The sequence below is a fragment of the Anguilla anguilla genome, chromosome 8, assembly GCF_013347855.1.
Source record: "Anguilla anguilla isolate fAngAng1 chromosome 8, fAngAng1.pri, whole genome shotgun sequence".
NCBI lineage: Eukaryota > Metazoa > Chordata > Actinopteri > Anguilliformes > Anguillidae > Anguilla > Anguilla anguilla.
The window spans coordinates 39,147,593-39,169,259 of record NC_049208.1 but is presented as its reverse complement, the minus strand read 5'-3'; the positions used below and the strand labels follow the sequence as shown (position 1 = coordinate 39,169,259).

The following is a 21,667-nucleotide window of genomic DNA, read 5'->3' as shown; positions in this document are numbered from 1 at the left end:
AGTCACGCTAATCGCTTGACACGCCAACAGCCTGTTTTGTGCAAGTCTGACACGTCTGAAATTGTGTGAAATAATTGATATTAGGATATTTCTCAAACATGCCTATGGCTGTTTTGTCTGCATTAGCTTTGTTAGCCTGGGTAACGAGGAAACTGAAGTAGGCTTCAGAAATGAAGGACCGTGTTCTTCTCACACTGTTCTGCACTTAGCACCTGCATCACAGACATTTTAAATAGCCGTCTGACGCAGTAAAGCAGCTTTTAAGTGGTGAAGGTCACTACGTATGTCGACCAAAAAAAGAGATATTTTAATGAGATTTTTTGTGGTAGCAAATAGAAACGAGCACATTAAGTTCTGATGCGTGCACCCACAGACTTTCTTATTTCACATGGGCAGTGTGAAGTTTTGGACATTTATATTGGAGCATACAGCATATTGCACCAGAGGCATATAGTGTTCACCGGAGTTGTGTTTCTGCCCCAGGGATAGGTTTTGGTGGGTGTGAGGGAGAAGGCAGGTGACAGTGGAGCATCTCTGCTGTTGTCTCTGTAACACTGAGTGAAACAGAAGATAACCCGAGACTAGCTATTAATGCTTTTTAAACTCGAAAAGGAACTAAAGCAGTGACTGATTATGCCGAAGGGAGTCTGCGTTCCTCATGTGGAACTCTTTATAACATTACGCCGGGACCTATTGATTTACTGCCCCGCGTTTGATTTTTGTGTTTTTTCCCCCTCGCCGGTCAAGTCCTGAGTGTTATTTATTCTTTGTGAACACTGCATTCGGGGTATGGTGACCTGCCACTTGTGATGTCAGCGGCGCTGAGGGATGGCCTGGACGGGAATGCTGAGGGCCCGCTGCCCAGGAGACGGTATTCCCCCGGCCCTCTTGGCCCGGGCTGGCTCCCTGATTTACATCTCTGGGCCCGGCTACGAACACCCGGCGTGTGAACCGGGGGTCGACCCGTATGGATTTCTCCGAGGCCGGCGCTGACGTCGGCGTTCGAAGCGAGCTGGAGCGATTTCAAAAAAAGGCCTAAAAGAATTACGGCTGTGAATGACGTTGGATGTGAGAATTCGCACCGTGACTTAAAACGACTTTGGATTGTGAAAAATGTTGTCTCTGCGTCAAATAATTTCTTCTGTATGACAAATTGGTCTCGGACAGAATGGTATATGACTTCCCGGGTGGCAGTGACTGTTGCAGATTTTGTGTAATCAGCCTAATACTCGAGAGAAAAATGAGACAGAGAAGAAAAGGTTAGATACATTAATATCAAGTGTTTAAAAAAAAAAAAAAATAACTCAACAGTGGTCCCACTTTATCATGCTTAAAGTGGTTGATATAGTATCTTGATTATCCAACACTTATTTATTTGAATGCAACCAACTCACTAATCACTGACCTTACTGCACTTAGCTAAATTAAACTGGTGAACAATGTGCTTCTGCCATATAATGACTCTTGTTTAAGGTTCAAAATATGGCCTGTGTGGGGAAACGAAAAGAAGTAAAAATAGCATTTAAGGGACTCGGTGCAGTGAATGCTCTCTTCATCTCAAACATGGCGGTCAGCTCTGCAAACTGTACTGCATGCCCAGCGTTGCCCACCTGATGCTTTGTTGCAACAGTCTTAATCGGTGCCTCTAAACATAGCACATTTGGGTAATAATAAAGCCTCATAAAAAAAAAAAAAACAATTTGAGCATGCTCTATTTCTAAAATGCTCTGTGAAATTAATGGCAAAAAAAGCGTGCTCTTTCTTTCCATGATGGACCAAATTAAGAAAATGAATGCACCAGCCTATCGATGTATTTCCCTTGTAGGCTGTTCTTAGCACCCAGAAACTGCCTGTAGATTTTTTTTAAAACTTCAGTCACTTGTTAATGTTGCTACAGCTGTCCGTGTTATTTCAGTCATTTTCCGGTGCTACACTTGGGATCTATAAATTTAATAAATCTATCAATTCTGCGATTTCTTCCTTGATTTTTAACAACTTTTTCCATGACTGCTCTGTGACTTCAGCCAATATTTTATGAAAAATCTAATATTACATTTTGTCTAAAGATCTGAAACCCTACAGTGTGACAAATACGCAATAATAGAGGAAATAAGGATGGGGCAAAGCACTATATTAGGCTAATATTATAAATGTTATAAATCTATATTATAAATTTGAGAAATTCTTAAAATATTTTGATATAACATTAGCTTACCAAAGTAGTTAGTCAATTAAACAACCAGAAACTAGCCTTAGCAGTGCGGTAGTTTGCCAAGAATATGTTTTTGTCAAATTGCATTAGATATTTAAGCGGGGATTTATATATAGTATTCAGGTTTGATATATAGATTGCCGTTTATTCAGTATGGGAGAAAGCAGGGAGGGTAACAGATACAGAAGGGCTAACAGGCTGGGAGGTGCCATGACGGGGACCCCTGCCTGTGAGGGGGAGCCACATATGGTAAATGGTAAATGGACTGCATTTATATAGCGCTTTTATCCAAAGCGCTTTACAATCGATGCCTCTCATTCACTAGAGCATTTAGGGGTTAGGTGTCTTGCTCAGGGACACTTCGACACACCCAGGGCGGGGCTCGAACCGGCAACCCTCCGACTGCCAGACAACCGCTCTAACCTCCTGGGCTATGTAGCCCCCATATGGGCCGGCTGCCCTACGAAATCTCACCCTACCTTTCTCTTTATAAAAAAACCAATGGTTAGTTTACAAGGACTATGACCTCCTTCACCAGAAGAGCCTGCAAAATATTTTGGTACTCAGTTGTGCATTGTGTGTTTCTTAGCTACGACCGGCAGCTCTATAGCTCTGTCTGTCTGTCGGTCGGTCGGTCGGTCGGTCGATCGGTCGATCGGTCGGTCGGCCGGTCGGTCGGTCGGTCGGTCGGTCGGTCGGTTGGTTGGTCCACAAAGTGTCCCACCTCGTAGCGGCCACAGTTTTCGCCCCAGGAGGCTGAAATTTGGCATGGACGTTGGTCATGACCGAAGGTACATCTGAGTAACTTTCAGGCCGATTGACCGAAAGGGGGTGTGGCGATGGGCGTGGCCTATCAGAAAAAGGCCCATAACTCCCGAATGGATTCACAGATTTGCACAAGATTTTGTGGAAAGGTTGGTCATGAGCCAAAGAAGAGGTCACGTGTTTGTGTGAGGGTGTGTGCGTGGATGCACGCACACATGGATGCATGCGCGTGTGCGGTCGCAGCTATTGCGGATTCGCGCTTGTTGTAATGCTTTTTCAATGGAAATGTGCTCAATGCAACGAGCTCACTTGATCTGATAATCAAAATTATCGATGTGAGTCTCCTTTATGAATCACTTATCATCTGGAACATCTGCTCAGTGCTTATGTGCTCCTATTGCTCCTATTGATGTCCCTGTTCACAGATTGTGTGCCCTCATTTCACTGTCGATATTCCATTAGCGTTGCATCTGTATTTTTTCGAGTGGAAGATACACAGATACAAATATCCAGATGTCCCAATCTTATCCTTATTGCGCCCATGCAAGATCTGCTAGGTAGGGTCTACCACACTTTTCTTACAGCAAGATAATTCCGGAACCTTTTTCTGGCGAATATCTTAAGCATACTTACTGCTAAATATTTCTTAATAGAGATGCTTTGCTGAAGGTAGTTTTTTTTCCCTTCCTGATTTAATTTTGTTTGGGTTGGAAATTTTCCGCCGCGGTGCCTTTAAGGCCGGAAGGCCCCTGGCGATGTAGGCACCGTGAAGAACGGCCTGCAGAAAGGGGGACTGCGCCCGGTGGCACTGACCGCATTTTGACATTTACGGTTTCAGAGGGGGCGGTCCCACCGCGTTCCAGGCATTTCGTAAGGAGAACGCCGAGCCATCTTCCTCTCTCACCAGGTTAATTCGTCTTCACGTGGGCAGAATGTTGGAGCCGCTGTGTTTTATTTGGGCTGTTTCTCTGAGGACGATATGCACCGATGCAGTGAGTGCTTTCCTAGTAGGATGATTCGTGAGGGGGTTTCGAGGTGAGCGATTGGAACGGGGGGGTGGGGGAGGTGGGGGGGGGTGGGGGGCGTTGGGAGGGGGGGCGCGACGTACGTCCCGCTAAGCCACCGCTGTCGCGATTCCCCTCTGGACAGGAACTGAATTCCTGACGGTGCCTTTAGGGAGGTGAGGGTTTTCGGGGGAGCGTCCGTGCAGCCTGCCGAAGCAGTGCGGTGCTCTGGTGCGGCGGCCCGCGGCCTGCAGTGTGAGAGGAAGAAGCAGCGACTGGGCGCGCGCGTTACGCGGACGCTGCGGCTGCTGGACGGGCACGGGCGCGAGACTGAGCATTCCAGTCCGCGGGCCAAGAAAACGTCGGGGATTAAGAGATGATTCACGCCACTGCGGGCTGATGTCTGGACTGTTTTCATAAAGAAGGTGGCGAGCCCTGTGTTTAAAAAAAAAACAAAAAAAAAAACACATTTTGTTTTCTGCATATAAGGAATATTTTCTAAATTCTGACTGATTGACCTCTGGCTTTGGTTCATGTTTAACAGTCGCACATCGTAAATCGTGCTTGACTGTCATACTGATTTTCAGGCCCGCTCCCTCAGTGTTAAACAATGTGCAAAAAGTGCGTCGAAAAGGCTCCAGCTTCCTTGGAGCTCAGTGAGGAGAGGCCCCGCAACAACATCTGAAATGCTGCCGATATTATTTTTTTTTGTCGAGTTGAACCCTTTTTGGGATGCATTCCAGAAACCCGAGCTTGTGACGAATCGAAAAAGCTTCGCGCCAAGGAGACGACGTCTCCATTTAGCGTGCGTAACTAGCCCTTCGAAGGTCAGAGTTTCATTGTTACTTGAAGAAAGAAAAGAATTTCCTCTGGTGGCTTTGGGAATAACCCCACCCCACCCCACCCCACCCCTCCCCTCCCTAATACCTTCACAGTCCCCCCCTCCCCCCGGCACCAGTTTGAGAGCTCGGTCCTCAGTGGCCGTGCCTGTGGTGAGCGCGCTCATTGCGTGTTTTTTTACGTGTCCAGCCAGCGGCGGAGTCTTGATTGCGCGGGCCGGGCGAACCGGCCTTTCACCGCAGCCGCTGGGGAGAATGAGGCCTGATGGCTTTTGGCGGCCGAAGCGGCCATTTTGTCTCCCGCGTGCCTCTTGCTCTGCGGTTGACCCCCCACCAGCGCCGAAGCAGGTGTTCCGCCTCCATGTCCAAGCTTCGATCCTAATTCGTCATCTCCGCTGTCACTCAGGTGTCAGCACCAGGCTGACTGATGAGCTGTCGTGAAGCCCTGGGCTCGCCAGGGGGAGGAAAATGTCGAAGTTATGAACCCCCCCAATACCCCCCCCTCCTGGAGCAAACGGCTAACGAGGCTTTTTGTCTTTCAGATGGCGGCGGCGCGGCGGGTGCGGACGAGTCCAACTTTGGCCGCAGCTACGTGAAAAAGAAGCTGGAACACGGGCTGACTCGGATCTGGCAGGTCGGAGCGCGCTCACTTGATCCTAACGAGGTTCTATTTAGGGGCCGCTGTGTTTGCTCGCCGCGCGGACAAACAAGCTGTTATTCGGCCTTCTATTGATGCGTCATTTAATTTGTCCTCTCGTTCGTTATCGTGTTATTGTTTTTTTTTCTTTTCTTTTTTTCAGGACGTCCAGCTGAAAGTGAAGGCCTATTTGCTGGGCACGGATATGTCCAACTTCAAGTACGACGACTTCATCTTCGTGCTGGATATTATCAGCAGGTATTGTGCCCTCATTAACGCTAATTGGCGCGGGCCTTTGTAAAAAAAAGTATTCCGCCGAGCCCTTCCGACCCGACCGTGAATGAGATTGTTTGTTCCGCGGCAGAAAATATCCGTAATCCGCTCGACCAGCCTGACAATTAATGGCGATTAAATCCAAAAAGGAGCGATCGCTCTTTCCTGACCGCTGTTCCTCGGGTCAGCGCCGACCCTGAATGGACGCTCCACCGCGGGTGCTTTAAGGGCAGATGTGTTGTGAAATAACTCCGTGGAGTTAATTAGGAAGTTGGACCGCCTCCACCCCCCCCACCCCCCCACCCCACCCCTTGTTTTTCCTGTGTCCCACGCGCAGGCTCATGCAGGTGGGAGTGGAGTTTTGCGGCAGCAAGTCGGAGGTCCTGCAGGAGTCCATCAAGAGGCAGAGCGTCAACTATTTCAAGAACTACCACAGGTGAGCTGGCGCCGGGCGGGCGGGCGGGCGACCGATCCGTGACGCCCGCGACCGCTCGCGAGTCTTCGACGGGCTGCCGGGAGCCCGCCCCGCCCGTCACACGGTGCGCTCGCTGTGAGGCGCTGTATCAGAACCCGCGCTCCCATGAACTAGCGCTGAAACCAATATGGTCCAATTGCATTTAGGTTTTACAGTGTAATACCTGTGTATCCAGCAAGTAACACATGAACACATTGCTAAAGCACTACAGATGATTTGGTTTCCTTGATGTCAGTTTGATGTATCATATACCCGCCCTTGCTGAAAAAGTAAAATTCCCAAATCAGATCATCTCTTTAATATTCTGTGGCCACTATAACATCACTGCTGTCACAAAACAAAGCACAGCACTCTTTAATGTGGGGAAAAGACTAATGTAGTGAATTGGTAAGTGGCCCATATGTTTTGTTTTTAATATTATTCAGGTCCAGCTTTTTTTTCTGCAGCAGAAAGTATTACATGTTGTACTTTCTCTGTTGAACTTATATCAAAGCTGATAAATGGCTTTGAATGTGTTGTCATGGCAATGATCTTTGTTCCCAGTTTTTCAGTTTGCACCTTAAGTTTGGTTTGTGACAAATTAAACTTTTTGCCGTGACATCATGTTTCACCAGTGCTGGAGGAAAGTTCAGACAAGCTTAACAAATATCACCACATGGAGGCTCCAAACTCTAATGCCAAGGGTGTGACATCAAGTTTAAAACTGTGAAAGAAGTGTTCACTGTGTTCCTGCCTGTCCAAATGTTACGAGAGTAGCCGAGTCCTTAGGGACCATGTTACAATTCTGGTATTTTTGACACCCTGGTCTTCTCAGTGTTGACCCAGGTCCTCGAACAAAACTTTTTAGATTTACCAGTAAAACCTCCTGCTGTGTAAACTCATGAAGCACAATAGTCCTGAGTGGCGTGTGCGTCTGTAAATCAAAATCAAATTTCGTTTTTAATTTAGGTTTCACTGCTCGGCGCTTAGGGTGACTCATGAAAGATTTGGAGATCACAAACGAAGCAGATGGCCGTGCATTGAAGACATGCGTTACGTTTGACAAAACCTTCCATCTCTCACACACGACCCCTAAGAATCCATCTCGCCACTGTTTACTTCTCTATTAAGCGATGACTGATGGCGCTCATGCTAAAGCACAGTCTCCCTGTCCCTCTGAGCTCCGTGCACTCAGAGCAGTGATGTACTGTAGGACCTGAACTCCGAGCGAATTTCACACCAAGTGTCACAGGTGTCACCTCATCAACAGAAAACAGCCAGTGAGTGAGTGACCGCTGGCTAAGGGACAGTTTTGCGATTTTTACACCATCAGAGATAAGGCGGTTCCGTCTGAAAAAGGCATCAGTCTCTCCTGTATAATTTGCAGATTTAAAAAAAAAAATGTTATTTTTTCGGGAGGAATCCACAAAGTTGATTGCCTGACACCGGTCTAACACAGTCACGCAACACACAGCTACACAATTTGTCATATTGTATATTGTGCCCTGTGGCTTTTGGAGGTGGAAATGACTCCATGCTTCTTTTTCCGGAACAATCTCGAATACAATGCATTACTAATATTAGGAAAAATGTTTGCACTTTATGATGATGTGGTATGAAATGAGACTTTTACTTTATTGAGCTTTTTGCTTTTCTTTTTACAAAAGAACATATTTATTCAAATAATTGTATATAATTTTCCGAAATGGTTGAGAATAAAAATATCTCATCATCTTTTTCGATTTTTTTTTTAATATACAGCCTTTTCCCGGACTTTCATCAAATGTGCCAGTACTTTTGGACCTGACTGTATGGCTCAAGTAAACAAACCTCAGGCCAAATATGTGATTTGTGTTCAAAGAGATCGAATTTAGCACCGAGTACCAAAATGTGCATTTCACGCAGGAAGTTATATTGCACACCTACACATGTTCTTCATGACAAGCAGAAGGGCGCTGACTTCATCAGACATCCAAACATGACCTTTTAGAGCGCTGGTTATATCCGTGAATGAATCCTGTCGCTTCGGATTGAACCCGCGGCGAAAGCGAGACGGAGAGGCGTCGCCGTCGGCGACCCGAGCGGGGCGGGCGGTCTTTAACGTCCTCCGTGTCCCCCCCCCCCCCCCCCCCCCCCCCGCAGGACTCGCCTGGAGGAACTGCGGATGTTTCTGGAAAACGAAACGTGGGAACTGTGCCCCGTCAAGTCGAACTTCAGCATCGCGCAGCTGCACGTAAGTAGACCCGCCAAAGAGCGGGGGCGCGTGTACGAGAGAAAACTGTCCGTGACATTTAGACTCGTGTCTAATCCGGACCAATTGGCAATGCTGTCAATCTTCCCGGCGAATGGCATTTTCGTACGAAAATGAACCAAACTGCCTTTGTTGGCGGCTGAGTGGGGGGTTCCCTGTGCTTCAGATTCTCCCTGACAGTGAGTCATTATTAATAACAGTAATTACAATGACCTCCGTTGGTTCTGATTTAAAAAAAAAATATAACGTAATCCTAAAATTTATGTTTAAAGTTATCTTACTGTGAAAAACGATTCTGCGCATCCTTGTGACAAATAGATTTTACTTTCGTTTGGATACAGACAGTCAGCCATACGGTTTGTATTTTTGGAAAGTAGAAATAGAATTATTAAGTGATTTACATTTTTATTGCCTAGCCAAAGTACCAAATACCAATATTTTAGATGCAGAATCTGAATCACTCATATACTCACTAATATTTGGTCTTATACTTTATACGCAAATGCTGCACAGAATTTTCAGGTTTTTGATTACAGTAATTTGGGAAGATATGAAAATAAATAAATAAATTCTATACATGGTCAAAAAAGTGTGCCTTTCACTTTAAATAGGTGAACCGTTTCTGTCTTGCAGTAAGAAAATGGTTCGCAGTGTTTTAATTAGTAGCCTGGCACACATTTTACAAGCAATACACGTGGAGGTGAAACTGTAATTAAATGAAACCAATGCATGACAGAACTTAATCCCCTTAACAAGTTGTACCTCTGTGGGCTCGGGGAATCGATTTTAAACATGCAAGTCATAATATTTTGCCTTCCCATTTCAAAAGTGATAAGCTGGCTGACTTTGTGAAGGGGGTCGTCTAGCACCTCTAAACGACTGTGACGAAACAAACTGCCAGATTAATGGTATTAGACGTTATATAGACAGAGAATCTCCTGATCTCCTGAGTTATGCTTTATGTTGTCTTTTTTAATTAGGCAAATTGTTTACTAATTACACAAGCTGATTTTATCACAGAAATGAGAACTATGTAAACATGCGTATTTCTGGATCCAGCGTAGCCCTATTAAAAAAAGGCAGTTTGTCTAGACTACTGTAGAATTGTGGAAAAGCAACAAGACCAATGCAAAAACCACAGCATCCATTTATAAATTGAGAAAAACAGTAGGAGACTCAGGTGAAGTCATTTAACAGGCAACCTAAATGTCTGTGTGTTGAATTAATGATCCGTGGTTATAAAATTGTGGTTCTGCTTATATTTGAAATGAAAAGTATCCTACAGCAGGTGGCAATGGGATTTGCCTTTGAATGTAATCTGATTGGTTTTGTGATCATGCCATGGATAGATCAGTTGCATGAAAGCAATTGGGGATTTTACGCCAGTTGGAAATGTTCCAGTTATAGATATCGTTCAGCTTTGTGGATAATTAGTTCATTAGTAACTATTACTTAATAGTTCATTAAATTCAAATAGTCTTAATCAAGTGTAGACACATTGGAAGTATAGCACTTAGCAATTAGAGAATCTGTTTTGTATTTGTATGTATTTATTTTTTTACACGTAACAGTTGGCTCTGCAGGAGTATTTGCAGACTCTAATAGTGAGGTGCTGACCTGGGGTATCAGGCCCAAACTGTGAATCTCTTTATAGACTGTAAACGGTCATTAAAATCCCTCGTCTGCAACGAGTGTACCGTAAATAGTGTGACTTTCATAAGCTGTTACAGAGACGCCTTGGTGCGAAAGTCCACGGTTATGTGGCATTTATGAAGTGCTGTTGGTGTTTATTACTTCTGTGCACAGCCCCGCCCGATAGACAGCCTGTGCTGTGATTCTGTCACGTTTGTTACGTTTCAGGTTCGCTCAAACAGATTAAACTAAGAGCCGTCATCCATTTGGATGTCCATTTAAATGAAATTTTTTTTGCCGCTCAAATAAAACAGCTCGACAATTGAAATACATTAACTGGGCGGTTGTATGGAGATTGTGTTACTAAGTTTATGTTCAGTGGAACTTTTCTGAAAATGAAGATGTGCCATAAAAAGGCCTTTTTGTTTCGTGATGTTCGGTTGGAGATGCGCCCTGCGATGGTAATGCTCGTTATGAAGAATGTCTTCAGCGTATCTCCCGGGGCAAGTTGCTCATATTCTACCTACTGCCTTATGCAAAACACTCGTTTTCCATTTTTTATTCATTTGAGACTGTCATTTGTGAGTGATTGGGGTCTCTCTTGTTAACTGTTCGAATAGAAGCAGAGAAATAAGGCCAAAGACAAGGTAATGATAGATGCTTAAAACCTGTCAGTATACATATATAAATAATATATCCTGCTCTGCACATGGATTGTATGTAAAAACGCGAGTCGCTCTGGATAGGACTGCCTGCTGAACGCCATACTGTAAATGTTAATGGAAGTACGCCTGGTTACAGCCATTCTGTGCTAAAATTGTTGTTGACAAAAAAAAAATGGGCGTGTATCTGTGGCTGGCCCGAGACTTCAGATCTGGGAAGTGCTGTTCACGGGGCTGGCATGACCCTGTGAATGGTGCAGTGTGTACCACTGATTCAGTGAATGAGCTTCTGCGTCATCGTCAAAAAACCTCCGTCTGGTCTCTGCTGGAGGCTAAACCCTGTCTGTGGCATTTAGCTTTGAATTGCTCCCCAAAAGGGTAAGGATAATGATGAGATGATATGACTTATCTGCGTTCCGTCATATCGTCTACCAGTGGTCAACCTGGATTTAACTTGGGAAAAGCTTTGTAATGCTGGGAGGGTTCAATTTTCAATGAACGTATATAGGACGTGATTCATATGTGTTGAAATAAAATTTGTCAGTCAGGGATTATGTCTTCAATCAAACTAAGTGCATGCTGGAATGTTTTTTTGTATTTTGTATTCCCAGTTTAGGCCAGTCGGTTATTTTGGGCTAGGTTGGTTGTCACATTAACCCTGTGACTGGAATGTAAAATATTAGGACTGTCTATATGATTGTGAGGCGTGATGATGAAAGGCGAAAAAACTGTTACCGGTTTACAATTAGCTACGCAGGTGTGGTAAACAGAAAAGGTGCTTGATACTAAACATTGTCTGGGAAGCAACAGGTGCATTTTTCATGTTTTCAGCATCAGCAAATTCCGCGGACAGAATCTAGTATTTATGAGAAATAAACCTGAGGTTTCTGATAATAAAATTGCCACAACTAAATTATGCAGGAAATAGTGGGTTTTTATTGAGTTCCTGTAAATTGCACTTGCACCTTTGTATTGCATGGATTAGAATCTTCACAGTAACGAACTGGGATTGGCACTTCCCTTGTGAATCAACCTGGTTTCCACGGCATTGATTCATCCTGAGCTCCCTAGCTCCATGTAATCTCATTTGCTGTGCTATGCTAATGATGAACTGCCATCCACACTGCGCCCTGTCTGTTCTCTACTGCTACTGCGCCGTGATAGCCTTAATGCTAAGAGTATGAATTTGCTTTAGATTGTTTTGTTTGGAGAATATAATGGATTCTTTAATCTTATCAGGAGACCTAAAGTCAATCTCAGGCCATTTTTTTTTTTGTCCTTACTCATTCATTTTTTATGTAGAGATTTTTTATTGAAACTTTATTTTGATGACTTGGCCGAGAAAGCGGCACTGATTTTGCAAACAATCCATATGAAAATCCTCGTAGTCATCACAACACGGATGAGAAATTTCAGACTGCTGACACCAAACTAAAGCCCTTCCTGTAGGTGTTTTTTAAAGTTGTTTTTGTGTGTTTCTAGAGAAATACAAAGCTATCCAATATCACTTGTCTAGTATCATAATGTATCTAACCGCTAGATGTGATGGATATCATCCCTGACAACCATCCCTGATTCACCAGTTAGTCTCACAAATATATACTGTCTGTACTCATCCGATTGTTTGATATTACCCTTATGGGGGCCACTGATCTTACCAACGGTCCACAGTGGTCAATGAACTTTAGCAGATCTTTCACACCTTTCCCAGACCAGTCCCCTCCGAGGACCGGAACAAACAAGACCAGGTTAAAACCTAGTATATGGCTGGACCTAACACATGTGATCCGGCCGACTAAAGGTGTAACTTCATAACTCGGCCGACCAATGGTGTAACTTCATCACTCAGTCAGATCACTCAGTCACTCAGTCACAGACATTTGCGTTTGTAGGGCTGGCCCCGATCCAGCCAAAAGTTGATTTGCAGCTGCTTTCCTGCTCCTAGGGGATCTGCGCGATGGATATTTCCTCATCGTTGGCCTTTTATCCCTTGCTTGCAGGAGTTCAAATTCATGGGCCAGTCCCGCTCCCCGTCCGTGTCCCCCAGCAGGCAAACGTCGGCCGGCAAGCCCGCGGACGTCTCCCTTTTCGAGCAGTACTACCAGGGAGGGAACCCCTTCGAGGTGCAGATCGACAACAAGGAGGACGAGACGGAGGACGTGCTCGCCTCCAATGGGGTATGGAGAGTTCCGTGGCACGACTGTGGCATTGTACGGCATGGTGGTTTCTAAAATTAGCACAATATATGTATTTAGGTGAGTGATTTATAAACTGGCACATGATGCATTTTAAATAGGGGTTGATATCTTTTTATATCCTTTATTTTTCCTGTATGAGATATTGTTTTACCATTATTCTAAGTATTAAAGCCATAAAACATTCTTATCGGCCGAATCGGAAAAAAAGCAGCACATTTTTGGTCAGCCACTTAGCTTGTGAAAGTACGCATGCATTTAAGCTAAAGAACAGAATCATGCAATTCAACGTCTGCTTCATTAGTGAGGCGAATTGATATTCGCCGCCATTTTTCCCAGTAAACGTGCTAGGCTCGTTAAGGTATTATAAGTTAACAAAGGCTCCGATTCGGCAGCACATAGTTTCATTAGCTTGTTTGTTTTACTTGAAATTTAATATTTGGTCGAATATCAGTTGGGCAAACATTAATGTGATTCCCCCTGCTCACGGAGCCACGTGTATTATCTACGCCGCCGCGCGTTATTGTTCAATTTAAAAGATTAATGCGAGCCTTGGTTAAGTGGGTCATAATTATTTTTCAGATGTTAAACGGGGTATTGTCTGTAGGACTGTCACGCAAGGGTCGTGATCAAGCTTTATCGGTGGGCGTTTCAGGGACATCCACTCACATTAACGTCCGATGTGCTTGGCATTTCCGATGAGCTATCCGTGTAATGAAAATAATTATCCTGCCGCGACTACACTTCCTGTTGCTCTTTTAAGCCCGGTTTTTACCTTGAAAGCGTCCGCGCGGAAATATCATTAAAAAAGGGGAGCGGCAGGTTCGTCCTTTTTTTCGAGAGCGAAGGTGTTGCCGCCGACCGCGTTTTTGACAAGCGCGGCTGAGTGGAAACTTTAGGCCGCCGGCTTTGTGCAATGGAATTAAACGCCTAGCGCACGGCTCCCATTATCGTTTCTCATTAGCTGAAATGAATTCGTCGCCGCCCTCTCTTCAGGCCGCGTAGGCAAAAAAGATGTCGCCGCACGTGCTTCTCTGTGACGAATCGCCCGGTGCTGGAACCGCCGAGGTGGTTCGGTTAGGCGTCAGGCCCGTGAGCAAAGGGGACGTGCGCTGCGTGGCGGCCGAGCCCCGGTTGAGCGTTTTAATTTCGAGATGGCAAACGGCGTCTTGGGAGGCGCGGACGCCGCTCCTCTCTCGCTAGCGCCAATTCCCCGGGTTCGCCGTGTTTACGCACGATAAGAAAGCGCTTTCCCGAGGATCGTCTGTCACAAAGCTATCGGCCAGTCGCGGCGTGAGGGGAACGTGACCGCGGCTATTGTGGCCTGCATGTGTGTTGTATCGTGTTAGCTTCAGGACGTATTCCTAATGCCCTCTGTTTTATTTGTAATGAGCAGCCAGGAGACATCGCAGACCAAGCTGCAGCGCTAACGGAAACTGAATGCTGCAACGGAAGAATTGCGCTATTAGGTTACGGTGAAAAATCAAAAATAAAATCTTCTAATTTGTCCCTCAACTTTCTGTCAAGTTTCAGTTGAGAATGCTGTTTCAGCCTCTCAGGGTTTAATATCTACAGCATTATGTGAAAAAGGCAGGAACTCCAAATATATGAAGAAAAATGACATTATTTTGGAAATGCTCGGTCAGCATATATTCAGTGGAAATGTTGTGAGGTGCGGAGTGCTGGTAAATCGGCCAAGCCCGCTTATTCACACAGTTATAGCAGGAGTCAAGAGGCCTGCCCTGATTAGAGCTCACCAGCACTTCCAAACCAGCTGCGGTGCTGCCCTAACGCCGTTTTCAAAAGGGGGCACTGAACACATTAAATGCGAGGGGGAACCGCCCAACACCCCCCCCCCTCCACCTCCCAGGTCCCATTACCCTCAGCTGACCCCTCTCTCCCCCCCCCCCTCCCCCCCCGGTGTCCGCAGTACGAGTCGGACGAGCTGGAGAAGAACGTGTACCAGGACTACGACAGCGACAGCGACGTGCCCGAGGAGCTGAAGAGGGACTACGTGGACGAGCAGACCGGGGACGTGCCCGTCAAGAGGTCGGGAGAGGGCCGCCTGGGGCTTTTTCAATTCTCTGAGTCAGGAGAGACGCTCCTTCTGCTGCGCGCGTTTCACGTCTGTGCCGCGCGGCGCTTTTATGTCGAAAGCCTCCTCTTCCCGCTCTCGGGGTCACATGTCTGAACGCTCGCGACCCCTATCGAGCCAGCGTTCGTCAGGCGATAGATTTTTCCGCCAAATTCACCTGTGGCCCGCTGAAAGCAGATTAAAATGTCACGCCACAATGAATCGATTGTTCGGTTGAAAACGTTACGTGACAAGTGCGTTTTCTTTTGTAAAACGTGCAGCCGCTTTTCTGCCTGGCGATCCACAGCGCTTTTTTCTGATATGTAGAGTGGCGATATTATGTGGAGTTGCCCTCAGGCATGATAAGAGCATTTTTATGGGTTTAACTTGTTCGAGCAGTAAGTAATGGCAGTATGTAGGTCGCACCCCGCTGTTGGTAATTTGAAGATGGTACATGAAAGAGCGTTACGTGTGACGTGTTTTTCTTAGCCGACTTCCCGCACAGTAGGGTTTCTTATTACCCACGTGCAGAGGCTTCACCTTAAGGCCATCTTCAGATTCCCACACTGGAAATAAGATTGAACATCCTTTAGAATTAGCTTTGAAAGCAGTTCGGTTTACTTTTGGGAAAAGATCTAACGTAGTTCTCAGTGTACGCGTGATTTAATGGAAGTCGTTGCAAAGTTATTCCGTCTGGAAAATGGCCGCTGGTTGTTGGTTTGGTACTGGGCTTTAGTTTTGGACGTAATGGTAGTTTTTGGAATATACAGTATGCGTAAAGCCTTCTGCACGTATCCCAGCACATGTGTAGCTGACTTATGTGTAGCTAAAAACTCATGCATCTACATATGGAAGTGTAATACGTGCATCAATATTTCAGTAAGGAAACTCATCAATGCATAATGAGTCTTGGGTGTCGAATGTCCCTCCTTAAAATACTGTTTTCTGTTTGGCGAAGAAATTGTGTTTTGCATTATGTATCAGGGCTATTCATTGTGTGTCGTGACATGTGAAAATTTGTTTACATAACCAGATGTTCTGCAACAATGACTTCCTGTTCTCTCCTTGTTTAGTAGAGTCTCATTATATTTAATACCCACAGGAGAAATGCATATATAACACGTTTTACTAGATCATTTACATTCCCTGTAATCCGCTTATAATGATTTTAGTGTATGCCTTATGGTGGCTGGACGCTGTGCTCTGTGTTAACTTGGACGTTTCATTATCTGCTGAATGATGTCCTAACTGCGGATGTGAATTTCACACTCCGTGGGAGGACCTGCTAGGACTCGGTAAATTAAGGGCAACAAGGTCACGGAAGGGAGGTGGGAATTAGCCGCGGCTGATGAAACCGTGGCTCGGGGAGGCCTTGCTTTTGAGTGTGTGAGCGCTTCTTTGGGTCCCCGCCATCTTGGGCCCTTCCATGGCCTCCTCTCTGAACCCGCTATCGCAACGCTTCTGTTTTCTCAATTAGCGTGTCTCGGGAAACCCTGAGGAGCCGAAAGAAGTCCGACTACAGCCTTAATAAGGTGAACGCCCCCATCCTGACCAACACTACCTTGAATGTAATCCGGCTGGTTGGTGAGTAATTTGCTTTTTAACCCGCAGAGAACGATAGCGAAAGTGACCCCTTATCATGTCCTCCCAGATAGCGTCAATTAACGGGCTAATGGCTGATTAACAATGGAGAAATCCATTCTGTGTCTCAACCTCTGTGACATCTCTTTTTCCCGGCCATTAGGAGGGTCGCGCCCACGCGATCGTTAATTTCCCGGCTTAATTTAAATGTTCATGTTGCGCCGTGGCAACGACACGATTATTTCTCGTGTGCTTGTGGAATAATCGGAAAGGAGGGAAAATTCATTTAGATTAATGAGGTCAGTCACAGCTTGGATTTGGCCAACACTTTCTCTGGTTATTATTTTGTTCGTAGTTGAGGCCCATTCAAAAATATCTTGAGATATGAGGCTCTTGTAGTCCTGTGATTAACTGACTGTGTTTTGGAATATTTTAAAAACATTTCAATTTTAACAGACTGTGTACTGGAATATTTGGAAACGTTTAAATTTGGACAGGGCTTAGGTTAATTAAGCAATCCCCATGACTCACTTTGTAACACATGATTTATAGAGCCCATGCTTCACTGAAAAATGAAACTTTGAAGGTTCTGTAATCGAAAAATTCTAAAATCTGCCCCCCCCAATTCAGAAGTTCAGATACCCACTGAAGGAATATAACAGACTAAACTTTGATGCAACTGTGGATGTTATAACTGTTTTATGTGATTAGGCCAACAATGTACAAGATTCCCTGGTCAGAATTTACACTGGACCTCATTCACAAAATTTGTCTTAAATTCTTCTTACTTTTAGAGGAATCTAGCAGACGCCTTTATCCATTGATTTCATTTATACAGCTGTGTATATACTGATGCAATGCAGGTGAAGTACCTTGCTCAGGGGTACAACAGCAGTGTCCCAATCGGAATCGAACCAGTGACCTTTAGGTTACGAGACCAACTCCTTACCCATTATACTACCATGCCACCCTGCCGATAGCCTTCATGCGGATCTCAGGTGTATCGGAGGATGAATGGCAATTGTTCATGTATTGAATGCGCATGACTGTTCATGTTGATTAGGGTCGCAATCCCATAAAAGGCTTGTGCGAAAACATCAGCCATTCAACGCTCTCTGCAAACGTATCATATGCGCGGTCGCAACAGACGCGTTCTCTCCCCAAGGAACGATTAGCCAAGTAATCCAAAAGCGACAAATACACCGTTGCTAAAGAGCTGGGTTTGGCAGCGTGTTTGTGGGTCTTTATGTGTCATTATCAATCATCCTAATTCACTTTTATCGACAAGAAAAAGTAATTACACGTGTTCCCAACTAGGTTATTATCGTAAAATAAAACTAAAACGAAAAGTACCTGAGGGGGGAATAAAACATTATTGTAAACTGAAATAAGTTTTTGAAAACACTAAACTAAACGAAATCTACCAAACTTGCTCAATCAAAATTGAAATCAAAAGCTAGTGAAAAATTTGAAGTTATTAGGTTAGTTAGATAGGTTATTTAATGTAGTTAAAATCAATTGCGTATTTAATATTAATATAGTATTATATTAATACAATAATTCTATGGATAAACAGCTCTGTAACTACTTTGCATGAATTAGAAAGTATTTTACATAGAAACATCTTCTGCATATGCCTTTACATGTGTTTCGAAACACACTTAGATTTTTACCTTGCCAAAGAACAAATTCACACAAGAATTTTAAAAAAAGAATGCCGAAATGTTCGTGGAAACATTCGTAAGCACAGATAACGATCAGATTTGACTGTATGCATGTTTCGTGAATGAGGTCCAGTATCATCATTGGAAACTCTTTGGTCTTCCTTAAAGTCCCTTGTGCAAACTGTCTGCTTGTTAGATCCTTGATTTCAATTTGTTTTTTAATCATTGCGCAACTTTTTTTTTTGTGATTGGGCCATTTTGAACAAAAAACCTTTAATTTCAGGATGGTGTAATTAAATTTCTTTCCTTGCGTCCTGTGGACAGCAGTGAAACATTGCCCGATTTAATGCAGAAGTAAAATTAATCGCTTCCCCGTTTATCAGTCCAAGTGCAATATTAACATTATAACCTCCATGTATTCTCTGGTAATTAATCATATGCTGCAACTTGTTTTCTTCAGATTTGTTTTCCCGAGGCCTTGCCTCATACTGGCTATACTCCACAGTAAAACCAAGTGTTTTATCGCAGACATCCTTTTTGGCACTAGAAACCCCCAAAAGGCTTTTCATGCTACGATGTACTAACGATACCCAGCGACAAATTTAATTCACCCTTGTTGTAATGTTTTATTATTGTGACCTAATGTTCATCTATCTGTTCCGGAGGGATTTATTCCTAGTCTGATTTTTATTTCTTTCTGTTTTTTACCACATGTGCTTAATAGAAACAGTGTGCTCGGCTGTAATGCTGCAGAAGTCCCAGGAGACCGGGTTGTTGCTTTAAGTGATAGTTCTATTTTCATGCTGCGATTCAGATGTTTGTGCCTGTCACGTTTTGAGCAATGGCGAGTCGCGGTTGCTCTGATGTCTGTTCTTGGCGGCGAATGCGGGAACATTAACTGTTACAAATTTTGCTTTGAAACAGGGAAGTACATGCAAATGATGAACATTCTGAAGCCCATTGCCTTCGACGTCATACACTGCATGTCCCAGCTCTTTGACTACTACCTGTATGCGGTCTACACCTTTTTCGGACGGAACGATATGGTAGGCAAAGTACTCTAAACGTATCAGAATTCGATGCTCTGTGGAGTATGCTACTGTATGGCTTCCATGTGACAAATTTAAACAAGTGTTACGCATTGTTTTGAGCAACTCAAATAAGGTTTTGTTATATTAAAATTTTAGTATAAACTATAAACTCACTGGGACTCATTGTACATTGTCTTTGTGTCTGCATGAATTCCTCATTCATATTTGTCCTGTGTTTTTCTTTTTTCCTGACTATGTACAGATATATTCAGGAAAAGTATTGAATTAAAATTGATGCTCACTCAATTAGCATTAGCTTAGCATTGCTTCATGTAGCCTAATTGTTCGACTTGTACGTGTGCACATGCACATGTATGCATTTCAGCATGTAATATTCAGCTTTTTTTATTATTTAGCATTTTTTGAATACTCTTACCCAGATGCTGCTAAGTTACACAGCGCGTATATGTTTTAAAAAATATTGTGACAGCCTCTCCATTTATACAGCCGCGTATTTACTGCAGTCCAGGTTAAGTGGCATGCTCAGCAGTGCAACAGCACTGCCTCTCCTGGGAAGTGAACCTGCAACCTCTGAATTACAATTCCAGTTTCCCCGACCATTATTCTGTATCCCCCCCCCCCCCCCCCCCCCCCCCCTCCCCTGCAGAATGTGCAGATGGGCTGGTCTCATTTCTAATGGGGTAAACAGAGAGGACGCACACTGACTCCGTGGGTAGTGATGTTTGTAGTGCCGCGTTCTATTAGTTCATAGCGACCCATCCGTCCGCGCGTTGTTTGTTGGCGACAGGATCTGGCTAATTCGGCAAATTGCATTTCCTCCTGCCGCCGAGCTGCAAATTGCGGCGCTAATGGTTCCTGTCGGCACATAACATCGCCGGCAAACGCGTGCCGCGCGGTTAATTTGAACTGTGTTCCCGAGCAGACCGCATAAATGCCAATCACATACACCAACACGCAGACCATCGTTTCGCTAATATACCGCGCGCGGAAGTGTCTTAGCGGGGGGGAGAGCACGCGTGTCGTTTCCTCTGAAAGTGTGTTGACGGTAGAGTGAAACGGGTTGCTTTTGCCGTTTTAGTAAGGCATTCGGGGTATTTCATCTAAAGGTGAACGTGAGACAGAACTGCACCCCTTGACTCCCAAGCGCGGTCTCCGTAAATGAAAAACAAAGCCTAAACTGAGACCGGACTCTCGCTGCTCTTTTTTTTTTTGCGTGAGCAGTCCGTGCAAAAAGAAGCACCTGAGCGACGGTCAACGCCTGCCAGTCATTCGTTAGCTTTCCGTTGGGGGGGGGGGGGACTACTCGACACAAAAACAGCTGTTTCTGTGAAAAGGTAAAACGCACGCAAGCAAACACCGTGAAATAAAAGCTGCTTGTCTGTACTTCTGCCTCATTCATCTTTTCAGCTGAAATGCACGCGCCTTAAGCATATGGCAAAAAACCGAGTGCAGTTTGGCTCTACCGTTTCCGTGCTTTTGAAGGTCGCTGTACGTTACGTTACGGTTCATTCCCCCGTTAATATGCGCCGGTGCGTGCGCCCCCCGGGGGACGGGTAATGAACAAGCGCGTCGGGCGCCGCCGCGGGCGTCTCCGCTGATTATCCCCGGGTGGAGCTGCGGAGGGGTGGGCGGGGCTAGCGCACGCCGTCCCCCGCTGAGGCGCGCCGCTCGCCCGTCAGTCTCGCCGGCACGCCCCGCGCTCGGTTAAACTGCCGGAGTTTTATAAACACGCCATTTGGATAATTTGTCAAATTACACAGCGACGCATTTTATGTCATTTGCCAATCGTGGCCAACAGGCACTTTCCCTGGGTTTTTTTTTACTTTCTCGTAGAAACCCTGGTAAGTCCTTTCAGAGGACGATGGTATGATTAGCCCCGTTCTGAAACAATCATTATTAATGTTGCGTTCGCGAGAGGCAATGCATCTATATGCCAGTGCGATAATTGTGGTGGCCGCTGTAATATGGTGAGAAAAAGCACATTATTCACTTAATGTATTTAGAAGAGAATACCATTCCTACTGAATGGAGGAGGCGGAGATGGAGAGGAGGAGGGGGCGGGGGGGGGGTCAACATTACAGATGATCCCAGTTTACAAATAACTTATCAGAAAAACGCAGAGGAACGAGCGGCTTCCCGCATGATGAAGTGGCGGAGCGCGGGGGAACATCTTGAGAGCCCCACGGCGATCATTAGGACCCGAAAGAGCCGGAGCTGTCACGCTAATGGATGAGCTCTCCCGAAAGTTTGCAAACGAAAAACACAACGAAGCTCTCGAACATTAGCGGCCTGTCTGTCTGCCTGTCTGCCTGTCTGTCTGTCTGTCTGTCTGACGCGCTTAAACAACCCGATATTTTGTTTTGCGCGATATG

General features: G+C 45.1%; 1 protein-coding gene across 1 annotated transcript in view; it reads left to right on the top strand.

Annotated features, from left to right (window-relative positions):
- Positions 1-21,667, top strand: part of vps50 (VPS50 EARP/GARPII complex subunit) — a 131,498-nt gene that overhangs the window by 66,372 nt on the left and 43,459 nt on the right. Inside the window, exons 14-21 of the mRNA XM_035429341.1 lie at positions 5,363-5,454; positions 5,621-5,715; positions 6,068-6,166; positions 8,327-8,417; positions 12,730-12,906; positions 14,855-14,973; positions 16,476-16,582; positions 19,168-19,289. Of these exons, the coding sequence (XP_035285232.1) occupies positions 5,363-5,454; positions 5,621-5,715; positions 6,068-6,166; positions 8,327-8,417; positions 12,730-12,906; positions 14,855-14,973; positions 16,476-16,582; positions 19,168-19,289 (902 nt within the window). The remainder of the gene's footprint in view (positions 1-5,362; positions 5,455-5,620; positions 5,716-6,067; positions 6,167-8,326; positions 8,418-12,729; positions 12,907-14,854; positions 14,974-16,475; positions 16,583-19,167; positions 19,290-21,667) is intronic.